Source organism: Marmota monax, unplaced genomic scaffold, assembly GCF_021218885.2.
Source record: "Marmota monax isolate L192 unplaced genomic scaffold, Marmota_monax_Labrador192_F-V1.1 WCK01_AAM20220418_F8-fsc00063, whole genome shotgun sequence".
In the NCBI taxonomy this organism is placed as follows: Eukaryota; Metazoa; Chordata; class Mammalia; order Rodentia; family Sciuridae; genus Marmota; species Marmota monax.
In genome coordinates this window covers 2,432,510-2,446,593 of record NW_026693726.1, presented here as the reverse complement: position 1 = coordinate 2,446,593, position 14,084 = coordinate 2,432,510, and the positions used below count along the sequence as shown (strand labels likewise).

Sequence of the window (14,084 nt, the reverse complement as noted above, 5' to 3'; positions counted from 1 at the left end):
TGTGCCCAGCCAGACTGCGGCATTTGGCGGCCCTCACGGAAGGACTGAGGGTAACTGATAAGGTAAACTGCTCGCCCCTGAGGGCAGGGCGAGAGGATGAGTAGCCATTTTAAGATTCCTCTTTCGTTTTGTTTCGCTTTTGTTTTAAGTTACCTGTCCCTGGAGATGGGTGAGACGGAAGAAAAACTGCTCATATCTGAGGAAAAACTATTTGCGTCTGAGGAACAGATAGGGAGAAAGGATAGATGTACATTTCAGGATAGAAAGGCTGTCATAATGAATTTTTGTTCCATTTTTGTTTCATTTTGTCTCGGTTTTGTTTTGCATTATCTTAGTGAGGGGTATCTTTGTCACGGAAATATGGGATTAAAAATTAGTAAAAAACAAACCGAAAAAATGTTAACTAAATTGTTAGAGGAAGGAGGCACCCCAGTAATATCAAGAACAATTAGGGCATACGTTGAAGATTTAAAAAGGATAGAAAAGGAAAGCCCAGGAACTCTGCCAGTTGACACATTACTGTTATGGATGTTGGTACAATCTTGTTTACTTAGTCAAGGAGAAGACATTTTAGATCAAGTAAAAGAGGAGGCCTCTCGAGATAGAAAGGGGAAGAAAGTTTAGAGCAGAAAAAGCCATTAGGAGAAAAGTTACAACAGGAGACTGCTACTAACACCTTTCTATCACCAGAGGGCGTAAGTGTCCAACCAACAGCTCCACCTCCATATGCTGGGAGGCCCCCAACCCCCATAGTTGATAGATGGGATCCTGAGACAGGACCTCAAACATTAGCATGCCCTGTATTTGAGCAGGCAGGAGGGCAGCGAATTCACCATGCGTTAGATTTCAAAACAGTGAAGCAGCTAAAAGAGGCTATAACAACCTATGGTCCTCAAGCATCCTTCACTGTAAGCATGGTCGAATCCATTACCAATCTGAACATGATGCCAGCAGATTGGACTAGTATGTGTAAAGCTGTGCTAAATGGAGGACAATACCTGTTATGGAAGGTTGCCAATGAGGAATTTTGCACGGAGACAGCTAGGCAAAATGCAGCAGCCGGTTATTCTCAGAGAAATCTAGATATATTGTTAGGAAAGGGACCTTATGAGGATCAGCGGCAACAAATTGCATATGATCCTGCCATATATTCACAAATTGCTGTAGATGCGGTTAGGGCATGGAAGACTTTACAAGGACATGGAGATTTACAAGGTCAATTATCTAAGGTAATACAAGGAGCTAATGAACCTTACACTGAATTTGTAGATAGGCTTATTCAAACAGCTACCAGAGTTTTTGGGGATACAGAACAAGCAATGCCATTAATTAAACAGCTAGTCTATGAACAAGCGAACAGATGGTGCAAGGAGGCCATTGGACCATGGAAACATGGAGATTTAAACACATATATTAAATTATGTAGAGACATTAATAAACAAGGGCAAGTCTTGGCAGCTGCAGTACAACAGACTTTAGATGCCAGGCCAAAAACATGCTACAATTGTGAACAAACAGGACATTTTAAAAGGAATTACCCCATAGGAGGAGGGTTTAACAATACTAGGTATCAAAGGGGTAGAATACCGGGTATTTGCCCATGATGCCATAGAGGGAGACATTGGGCTAATGAATACCGTTCTCAAACCACCATAGAGGGTACTCCGTTATCAAAAAATAGACAAGGACCAGGTGTTTACCCACGAAATCATGGAGAAAGGCATCGGGCTCCATTGCCAAAAAATGGACATGGGGGCCCAATGCTCCGGGGCCCATGACCACAAATATATGGGGCACTGGAGGAACCCAGCAACACCATCAGGGTAGTGCCCAGGACACATTATCCATTAGATCCCTCACTAGACAAACCATGTCCTAGAACGAGAAAACTCAGCAGCTCATCTCCCAAATTTCACTTCCTGTAACTCTTCTATTTTATACCTCAATCATTTTCTTTATTTCTATAAACATTTGTAATTAATTTCATTCAGTCCTCTAAGTCTTTGACTTTTCCAGTCTCTCTCACTACTTCTAGCTTATTATTTGCCTTGCTTGGATCCCATATCTGACATGTCCCTTCTAGTTCTTAACTATTTACCCCTTTGTCCTTCTGTTCATTCATTCTCAAATCCCCATCTACAGGTCACCTGTTTGCTTCCATGTCCAATATTCTAAAGGCTGCATAACCTTACAAACTGATGTCATTTACATTTGTAGCTTCTAACCATTCATGATAAATGGTCCCTACTCTCTGATATATGAAAGTTGATTAGAAAAATGCACATTCCCATGCATTTGAGAGCTCCATTGAAGTTGTTAAAAATATATTTACTTTTTTGTGCTTCCTTTTTTTTTTTATTTTCTTTTTCTGGAGGTAGTGGGATGGGGTGGTCCTGGGGATTGAACCTCTGGTGCTATACCATTGAACTAATCTCCAATTCTTTTTAAAATTTTGAGACAGGCTTTCCCTAAGTTTCACAGATGGCCTGGATTAGATGTGTGGGCCACCATACCCAGCCTCGTTTCTTACTCCCTTTCCTTCTACTAATGGCCAAAGATATTTAAATACTAGGTTACATTTACTGTGATTAACTCTTCATCTTCAACTGAATCCCAAGTCTACTGCTCTCCGATTTCTCCTCTAACACTAATGAAACTGCTTTATAAGGTTCCCATTTAAACATGTCAGATTGATCAGAAGAGCAAATTCTTTTCTTTCTCAAAATATCTCTAAATTAATAATCTAATTCCTTCCTCCCCCAGACATACACACACACACACACACACACACACACACCACACCACACACACCGAAACAACAGAAGAGAACATCAATCAAAATCTAGAACCTGAACAGCAGGGTTCCAGACTGAACAAGTTGTAACTCTCTTAGCAGACATAAATGCCTGAAATCTAATCTGTAATAAACAGGATAAACATAAGAAATGTGCATACAATTTCTTTTTTTTTTAAATACTTTTTAGTTATAGTTGACACAATATCTTTATTTTATTTATTGACTTAATATGTGGTGCTAAGGATGGAACCCAGGGCCTCATACGTGTTAGGTGAGCACTGTACCACTGAGCCATAATCCCAGCCCATACATGCAATTTCTTTGGGGAAAAAAGATGGAATAAGAGACAGATTTCCAAAAATCTACATTAATGGAGAAATAATCTTGTTCATGGATCAGAAGACTCAGTATTCTTAAAAAATTTGTAAATAAGAAAGCAAACCATCTAATTCTTTAAAAAGGCAAACAGTTTGAACATACACTTCAAGGAATAAACAAACACATGATAATAAACACTCAACATTACTAGAGAAATACACACTAAAATACAAACAGACCAGAGTAAGACAAGAAGGGAGCAGAAGAAGATGTACTAAAGAATGAAACTGACCAAATTATGTTATGTGCATGTATAAATATGTCACAATGAATCCCACTATTATGTATAATTATAATGCACCAATTAAAAATATCCAAAAATCCAGACATGGTGGTGTGGTGGTGCACACCTATAATTCCAGAGATTTGGAAGGCTGAAGAAAGAGGATCACAAGTTTGAGACTAGTCTCAGCAACTTAGCAAGGCCCTGTCTCAAAAAGAACTGGAGATGTGGCTCAGGGGTGAAGCACCCTTGAGTTCAATTCCCAGTACCAAAAATAAAAAAATTTTAATTTTAAAAAAATTATACACACACACACACACACACATACATATCCCCAGAGACAGCATAACCAAACCACCATCAAAAGTGATGGTGGTAGGGGGCTGGGGTTGTGGCTCAGCAGTAGAGAGCTCACCTAGCATGTGCGAGGAGCTAGGTTCAATCCTCAGCATCACATTAAAAAAAATAAATAAAGATATTGTGTCCAACTACAACTAAAAAATAATAATAATTAAAAAGTGATGGTGGATCAGTTCTTAGAAGGCTTGTCTCACATGCACAAGGCATACCAGCCCCCCGACACACACACACACACACACACACACACACACACACACACACACAAAATGATACCAACAAGAGCTAGAGAGGATGTGGAGCAAGTTGAATTTTCAAATATTGCTGGTAGGAATGTAAAATAGTACAGCCTCTTTGGAAAAACAGCTTCATAATTTCTTATAAGATTAAACACATACTTATTAAATGAATGCATACATACAGGATATAACAGAGAAATATGTACAAAGATTGCTAAGTGAATGTTTATAACTGCTTTATAATAGGCTCAAACTAATGATAAATGTGAGGTAGATAACTTTCAAAAGCATTATGTTAAATCTAATGAATAAACAGATACTTCTCAAAAGAACTATAAACGAATGGCCAACAAATACATGAAAAATAAAATGTTCAACACCATGAGCAATGAAGGAAATGCAAATCAAAACTACAATGAGATTTCATCTCACACCAGTTAAGAGTGTCAGTCATCAATAATACAAATAATAATAAATGCTGGAGAGGATGTGGAGAAAAAGAAACACTTTTACATTGTTATTAGAACTGTAAATTAGTACAACTGCTATGGAAATCAGTATGAAGGCTCCTCAAAAGACTAGGCATGGAACCATCATATATCCAGCTATACCACTTCTCAGTCTTTACCCTGAAGAATTAAAGACATCTCATAAAGTAAGGTACATGCATACTCATTTTTATAGCAGCACAATTCATAATAGTCAAACTACAAGTCTCCATCTATGAATGAATGGATGGATAAAGAAAATGTGATATATACACACACAAAATACAGTTTTGAATTATTCAGCAAGAAAAATGAAATTATGGCATTTGCAGGAAAATGAATGGAAGTAAAGACCATCATGTTAAGTGTAATACATCAAACTCAGAAAGTTAAGGGTTATATGTTTTCTCTTGTATATGGAAGCTAGAGAGGAAAAGGGGAAGTAAAATCAAAGAGATCAGTAGAGGAAAGGGACTAAGGGGTGAAGGATAGGAATGGGAAATACTGGGGAGTAATACTGGCCAAATTATGTTGTTATATTGTATTCATGAATGAATATGTAACAACAAATCCCATCAATATGTACAAATATAATGTACCAATAAAAATGTGGGGAAAAACATCATGCCAAGAAATAAGAAGTAGACACAAAATAACTATATAATGTATGGTTTAATTGTTTAATATACTGCAAAAGGCAAAAAGGAACAGAAATCAGATCACTGCTTGACCAGAGGATGAATATAAGGGATCAGGTTAATTTTATAAAGCATTAAGGAATTTAAGGAAGTGCAAGAAATGCTAAAGGTCTTAATTGTGGTGGTGAGTAAATATTATCTATTTGTCAAGTTTCACTGAAGCGCACATCAATAATCTGAATTTTTTAAGTGGGGGTATATTAATGGATAAGCATAGAATATACCTATAAGGATATGTATTTTATTTTTATTTATCAAGCCCTTATGGAATGTTGAATGTATCTTAGACACTATCCTGAATGCTATACAAATACACACTCACAGTGGGAGATGCCCTTGGGACTATAAGAAGATGAGAGAAACTTTTATGTTTGATTTCTTTGTTTAATCTATTGTTTCAATTCTTTTAACCATGGATATATAATACCTATTTTAAAAAAAAACTGCTTTGCAGGTTTTTAAAATTGCTTTTGCCATACCAAAGATCTGTTGACAAATCAAAATATTCAGTACTTATTTATTTGATTTCTCTGCAACATATGACTACCACCTAGTACTTTCAGTCTTTCTCCAATCCTCATTTTTGCAGATATTCGTTTCCCCTCCTTCCTCTTCCATCCTTCATGAATCTTATCTGCTACTCACATCATGTACCAATTACACTGCTGAGAGATCTCTGGGGTCTTTCCCCTCTCCTTTCGGCCACCACAGTGTTAGTTTAGACCCTTGGTATCTCTTTTTGGTGGGGGAGGAGGGGAGTGGTACCAGGGACTGAACTCAGAGACACTTGACCACATCCCCAGCTCTATTTGTGTTTTATTTAGAGATAGGGTCTCACTGAGTTGTATAGTATACCTCACCATTGCTGAGACTAGCTTTAAACTCTTCTTGATCCTCCTACCTCAGCCTCCAGAGCTGCTAAGATTAAAGGTGTGTGCCACTGAGCCCGGCCTTCAGTATCTCTTGAGGAAACAACTCTACATGCCTACTGGCTGGCCTCTCTGCCTTCAGCCTCACCCTAACCAAATCCATTTTCCACATTATTTACAAATTATCTTTTGAAGAATGCAAAGTAGATCATTTCATTTTCATGTTCAAGACTTGAATGATTCCTCAAGCTCTTTACTTCATATAAAAATGGTGGCCTCAGCTTTTCCTGACTTTCCAGACTCATCCCTGTGTACCCTAGGTTCCAGTATACAATGTTTGTTGTATGATCGAAACCCCTCACTCCCAACATCTAATGGTTCATTCCTTGAGTGTAAAGATCAAGATTCAGTAACCCTGTTATCTTTAGTTTTAATGGGTGTAATAGGTAATTTTATGTGTTAACTTGTGGAGTCATAGTGACCAGATAATGGGTCAAACTTTATTCTAAGTGTTTCTGTGAGAGTTTGTGGATGACATTTACATTTAAATTAGGGCCTTTTAAATAAAGTTGACTGCCCTTCCACATAAGAATGGGGTTCATATTATCAGTTGAAAGCCTGAAAAGAACAAAAAGCTGCTCTCTTGGAGCAAAAGGGAATTTCCCAGCAGATTGCCTTTGGACTGGAACTGGAACTCTTTCTTTCCTGAGTCTCCAGCCTACCAGCCTATCTAACCAGACTATAATACCCTCCACAATCAAATGGGCCAATTTCTTAAAATAAATCCCTCTGAGTGTTTGTATATGTGTGTGTATGTATGTGGTTGGTTCTCTGGAGAACCCTAATACGGCTTGTATGCAAGAAATGTTTTTCAAATAAATAAAATTAATTAATAAAATTAACGCTGATTTTTGTCTTGTTTTCTTTCACTTAATGTATAAATAAGTGTCTGTGAAGAGATGTATTTTGACATATTTTTATAAATTACTCACCAGTTTTAAGTCAATACAAATGTGTTAAGTTAAAACAACATATATACAATATAAGATCTACAGAAACTGGAACATATGTTAGGTTTCACGTTACAAATACTTTTAAAAGAAGAAAAAGCATTAACTAGCCAGGTTATAAAAACAAAATTGAAATTGCTAGCAATACTACACAAATGATTTTTTAAATCATTAAAAGAATCATGGCTGCCTCAAAAGGAAACATAAAGTTAAATATTTTTTAACAGATAACTTTATTTATTATTCTAAACTTCATAAATTTGTTTATGGAGAAACTAAATATATCTCTGAAACAGAATCCTTATGTAAGAAAGACCTGATCAAAAGCATATCAGTTTTATAAAAGTACTTATTAGGCCTGTTTCATTATGAATTTCCATATAAATAAAACATTGAATCATTTCTACATATGAATAGATAAAATAAGTTAATGCAAAATAAAATTAAGCCAACTCTCACCAAGTTATCTGCCAAGCCCTGAATTCAGGGTTCTGTGCATCTCTTGCAACAGAGGTAGGTGTTAATGATGTCATTAACTGCTGTAGAAGAAATTGGGGACCATGAACACAGGTCTTGGCAGAAAACAAATATCCTCTGAGTTTATCTTTAAATTTAAAGTAAACAGAAAAATCAGTTTATAGAGTGTCTGTCTAATATAGTTCTTGCCCTAAAGGGATACGTCAGAATTCTTATTTCTGTGTTTTCAGCTTAATTCCCAAAATAAAGGCTAAAACCTCTGTTCTTAAAAGGTGCAGATTAAGACTACGTCTATAGACAAAAACAATTAACTGACAAAAACAGTCATTCAATAAGTTAAAAATTATTTAACTAATATTACAGAATATGTACAATCATATAAAAATTTTTATTATTAGCTAATTATAAGATTATAAATACTAACTAATATTTCATCCTTCCCCTTAAATAGATGTTATTTTGCACCTGGAATATCTGTCTTATATAAAGATAGAGCACTGCCTCAGAAAAGTTAAAATTGACACCTACTTTAATACTAGTCATAATCAGAATTTGTTAATCACTTTAATATTCTGACAGAAAGCACACAGGCATGTAAGCTTTATTCTCACCTTGTCAAGTTGATCTTGAAGACTAGTGGATGCTTTATAACCAAGTTGTAACAGCATTGCTTCTGCAGCATTTTTTTTGGCTATCTTTTTATTAGGCCCTGTTCCAGTAGCAACTTCATTGCCTATCTTGACCTGATAAAATTAAAGAAAGAAATTAATAATAAGTGTGTTGACAAACAGGAAATCCTTACATTATAAAGCATTGTATTCCACTCTAATATTCAAAAATAAAAAGCTCAGTCCAAAACAAAATAGGAAGATAAATCCCACTATTTTATAGATATAAATGAAGAGAGAAAGCTTCATTAGCCACATGCCACTTTAAAAAAACACTTCACAATGATAATGTACTGAATATTAACTGCGAATACAAATAAAATATTAAAACCAAGATTTCAAGACCATGGTTTTAATTGACAAATAAAGACTGGATAGATAAAATTTGAAAAGGAGGGTATTTTAAGCATTCCACCTCATTCCCAGTCCCCACCATCTACCAACACATAAGGTAAGCATCCTTCGAAGTTCTTGGCTGCACAATGCAGCAATTAGATCACTCAAGCAATTCTGAATCCCTTAGTCCCCACAATGGTTTGGTAGGCACTCACTGTCCTAACTAATTTCCCTGATAGCCCATGAATTCATGATTTTGGCCTTGCTCCATCTATTACATTCATTCTTCTAAATTTTGTTTCTAATTCCATTTGTCTCCAATTCCCAGCAGTCAATGGACTCTGGCTGCAAAATGTAACATAAAATTAAAAGATAGACATTAAATGATAAACTCTGGGTACATAACCCGTGTGAACTCACAGGCCCGTCAAAAACTCATCTTGTCTATTCTAACATGTCCTTGACACTAGTATGTATCCATCAAGTTGACAGGTTTACAAGTTCAAATGTAAACATCATTTTATTTTCTGCTATCAAGTTCTAGTTTGTCTTTCCCCCATATCTCTATTCCAACCTGAGGATTTCTAAATGTTTTCAATAGCTTTATCACTTTTTAATATAAAGGTTAGAAATACCTGCATCACAAATTCTCGACGTCGAGGCATTCCTCTTTCTGAAAGCAAAACATAATCTGGTTCCTTTTCTTTTTTGGCCTGTTGAATTTGAGCCAGGCGACTAATGGGGTTCATTCCTTGACCATATTCTGGTCCAGCCTACAAAATAATTAAAGAAAAAAATTTCAAAATAAGCCTAGAAAACTTGTTATTGGATCATTAAAGAAACCATCGTTCTCCCCTCTATCTCTACACCCCTAAAGTGTGACTGCAGAAGGTAAACAAGAGTCATTTATGAAGATTTATGAAGGCAAATCATAAAATAGACCCATAAATAAGGCTTTTATGGGATTTAGACTTATAGGTCTTATAAATAAATTGGCTCAACCATGTCTTAAAAAATTGATTCAATTCTTCAGTATGGTATAATTGCTTCACAACTTCGTATTCACCAAAAAGAATGTGAGAGCATAAGCCATGGAATGGGAAGAGATGTTTGCAACACACATATAACTTAACAAGAAATCTCCAATATTCAAATTGTGTTTTTAAAAACTCCTAAGTGGTATTAAGAAAAAGACAATATAAAAGGGAAATGGGCAAAAAGATGACAGATATTTCACACACACACACAAAAAAAACACATATGAAAAGATAACTTCATTAGAACTTGAAAAATGCATATTAAAACTACAGTGAGATACTAGTTCACCACCCCTCCACCCACCCAGTTTATCAAAAATTAAAGTCTAACAGCACCAACTGGTGAGAATGGGAAGTAATATAAACTTTTTTTTAAGATGGGGTCTCATTATGTTACCCAGTAGACTTTTTAAAAAGTTTAAAATTCATAAGCCAATACTAAAATTTGTGTGAAACTACAAAGGACAAATAACCAAAACAACCTAAGATTCAGAGTGCCTGATTTCAAGATTATAAAACTATAGTATTCAACACAGTATGTGTAGTATTGGCATAAAAATATATAAAGAAATCAACGAACAGAATTAGCATCTGGAAATACACACACACACACACACACACACAGAGTCAACTTATTTTCAGAAAATAAGTTGGTCTTGTCAACCAGTGATACTAGGACAATTTACAGGCAAAAAGCAAGGAACTTCAATACATATCTCATGCCATTTATAAAAATGATTAACTCAAAATGTTACGCATAATATTAGCATAATTTTTAAAACTCCAAAATTTCCAGAATATAGGCAAAAATTGTGTGGTCTGGTTAGGTGACAATTTCTTAGATACAATGCCAAAATCACATTTGTAAATAATAATAAATCAGACGTCTTCAAAATTAACAATTTCTGCCAGGCCTAGTGGCACACACCTATAATCCCAGCAGCTCAGGAAGCTGAGACAGGAGGATAAGGAGTTCAAAAAACTCATCTTGTCTATTCTAACATGTCCTTGACACTAGTATGGTGTGTCAAAGATAGCCTAAGCAATAGTGAGGCATTAAGCAACTCAGTGAGACCCTGTCTCTAAGTAAAATACAAAATAGGGCTGGGGATATGGCTCACGTGTCCAGTGCCCATGAGTTCAATCCCCAGTACAAAAAAAAGAAAGAAAGAAAGAAAGGCCTCTCATATACAATTATTCTTTTAAGTGAGCAAGAAATTTTTTTAAGTAGACAAAAGATCTGAATACTTTATCAAGCCTCGTATGCCTTAAGCACATAAAAAGATTCTCACTATCATGAATCACTGGGGAAATGTAAATTAAAACTATAGTGAGATACCAATAACACAGGTATTTGAACACCTGAAATTTTAAAGGCTAGTTTTATTAAGTTTTAGCAAAGATGTAGAGCAAATGGAATTCTCAGACAAGGCTGATGACAAAATGAGACAGTAGAGTGGTAGTACTTTGACAAATAATTGGCAGTTTCTTAAAAAGTTGGATATACACTTACAAAATGACTAAGCCATTCCACTTAGAAGTATTTAACCAAGAGAAATGAAAGCATATGATCATAGATGATTTCTATACAAATGTTCATACTGGCTTTATGTACAACAACCAAAAACTAGAAACATCTCAAATATCCAACAAGTAAAAGGATAAACAAATGGTCATATATCCATACCATGAAATACTGTACTACTCAGCCATAAAATAGAACCAATGATCGATATATGAAACAACATGGATAAATCTCAAAATAATCATGCTTGGTAAAAGAAGGCAGAAAAAAGGAATGGTTTCTTGGGAACTGAGAGTGAAGGATTATCAAGAAGCCTGAGGAAACTTTTGGGAACAATTTATGAATTCAGTATCTATTTCTGGAGAGGGGAGGTACCAAGGATTAAACTCAGGGGCACTCAAATATTAAGCCACATCTGCAGCCCTATTTTGTATTTCTTTTAAAGACAGGGTCTCATTGAGTTGCTTAGCACCTTTTGCTAAGGCTGGCTTTGATTTCACAATCCTCCTACCTCAACCAGTGTATCCAATCTCAATTTAGTGTCTTGATTATGGTCAAGGCTTTACAAGTGTGTACATGTATCAAAATATATCAAAAAAAAGTGCACTTTAAACATGTACATTACACTATGCATAAATATAAATATGCATATATATTAGAAAAAGAAACATTTCAAAACTGTAAAAAAATACATACAAACTAATAATGGTTGTCTGAGGGAGGTGGCATTGAGCATGTGACAGAAAAGGAAGATACAGAGAGTCTAAACCCTATTGAAGTTCTTTCTATATGCTATATTTAAGTTCTATGCTCTATACTCAAAGGGGGCAGTAGGTCTTACTCATATTTAATTAGCATGCTTTTCAACTTATATACAAGTTTATAAATAGATTTTTGCATGTATTATGAGTTAAAAACAAAAATTCTTTATAAAGCAAATATTCTTTTACTATATGAAGTTTCTTTACGTTTTTCTAAAAACGAAGGTCTGCATATATCATATGGCTGAAACTTTACTTCCACCAGTGAAAATTTGTTCTTAAACAGGTAGCAGAGACAAAGACAATCACTATATTACAGATTACATGTTACAGTAATCTTATGTAAGAGACACTGTGTAGTCTTAGCTCTTTCTAATAAAATACTGACACTCAGGGTCTTGATAATGTCCACACGGTGCTTCAGGTACAGCCTGCAGGTCAGTTCCTTCAGCCTCTTTTAAACTATGTTTAGTATTCTGGAATTTATCCAAAGAGAAATGAAAAACCCTAATAAGCAGAGGCATGGCATGATTAGATAGGTGTTTCTAAAAGATCACACTTTTTAAAAGATCATTTTGTATCCAGAGTACTTGTAAGAAAGTTAAAACCTGACTGCAGCCAGGTGTAGTAGCCACGCCTATAATCCCAGGGACTCAGAAGCCTGAGGCAGGAGGATTGTGAAGTAAGTTCAAAGCCAGCCTCAGCAACTTAGCAAGGCCCTGAAGTAACTTAGCAAGACCCTGTCTCTAAATAAAATATTAAAAAGGCTGGTGATGTAACTCAGTGGGAAAGAAATCCTGGGTTTAATCCCCAGTACCAAACAAAATAAAATAAAACTGACTGTAGTAGTTCAGGCAAGAGATCATCGTGAATTTGACCAGAAGGGATAGACAGAAAGAACCAAATAAAGACATATTTAGATGATAGAATCAACAGGACTTGATGATTTATTGGATATAAAGAGTAATAAAGAAGTTTAAAGTGACTTCTAACTTTCAGTTTCAGCAGATTTGGATGGTGGTGGCAGTCACTAAGATAAGGAATGCTGGTAGAGAAAGACATTAGAAGGAAACAAGAAGAGTTTGGGACACAGAGTCTGAGATGCCTGTGAAATATTAAGCAATGGTGCCTAATACACAGTGTAGAGTGCAGAAGAGTGCTTGCAAATAATCTATCTAAAGACTGACTTGAACCCCTAGAAGTAAAAGAGCAGTCTAGGGAAAGAAGAAGAGGAAAAAGAGCAAAAACTACCATCACAAGGATTAGGTGGAGAGGGAGACGAGAGAACAAAAGAGACTTTCAGCTTTTGATAAAGTACTTTTCTACTTCTACTCACATTCTAAATAAAATCTGAACAAATTATAAAAGGGGTGAAGGAGGGATGATGGGAAAAGACAAATACAAACAATAATTGGAAAGTATAAGATTGCAATCCCAGAAAAAAGGTAAAAAAAAGCTTTGAGTCTGGCACTAGAAGTATGCCTAGCACATGAAGATATTCAAATAAACAAACATGCATTCCCAATGGTAATGTTGTATTTTCCTCTTTGACTCTTATAAGAATGTCTTAAAGTATCAAAACAAATTGTTGTAGATATAGATTCCAATGACAAAGACCATATGCATAAATCCAATTGAGATAAAGAAGGAATCCTGAGAATACTGAGAAAGGATTGATTTCTTTCTTTGATTGAAATTAATTAACAGTACCTTTGACAATTAAGTTATTCCTGAGATAACAAGTCTCAGATTCTACAAACCAGAAAGAACAGTCTGATATATCCAGAAAATTTTATGTCCAGCATTGGAAAGCCTTCTTTAAAGTTTCATCTTGTGGAAAAGAACTATATTGAAGAAAGGATAAAACCCAAAGACACCATCAGAGAAGCTGTACATGTTAACAGCATAACTCCATAGAGTAAATTTAAAATCCAAAAGGAGATCACAATTAACCAGTTTCAAATGGACACTAAAGTCAGACACAACAGGATCTGAAATCTGACTCTGCTACAGGATTTGGGGTAACACAAATGGCCTCATCTCTAAGATGGGTATAACAGCTACACCACAGAATGATCAAGAAGATGATGAGACAGTGTGACAGTTTTATTATTTTAAATAAAATCAAAGCAAATCACCTCAGATATTTTCTCTACTTCTATTGAACATAAGGAACTGTATGATGTATAAGACATAAAAAGAAGTGAGAAAAATGTTAAAA

The 14,084-nt window shown here is 35.4% G+C and overlaps 1 protein-coding gene across 10 annotated transcripts in view; it reads right to left on the bottom strand.

The window, feature by feature from the left end:
• The window catches only part of Stau2 (staufen double-stranded RNA binding protein 2), a 274,753-nt gene that overhangs the window by 163,172 nt on the left and 97,497 nt on the right, over window positions 1–14,084 (bottom strand). For all 10 annotated transcript variants that reach the window (XR_009228323.1, XM_046460516.2, XM_058584403.1 and 7 more), the window contains 2 exons: window positions 9,176–9,313; window positions 8,148–8,279 (listed from right to left, as the gene is read on the bottom strand). Coding sequence is in view for 9 of the 10 variants with exons in the window: in XM_046460516.2 (XP_046316472.1) it covers window positions 8,148–8,279; window positions 9,176–9,313 (270 nt within the window). In the remaining variant the exon portion in view is untranslated. The remainder of the gene's footprint in view (window positions 1–8,147; window positions 8,280–9,175; window positions 9,314–14,084) is intronic.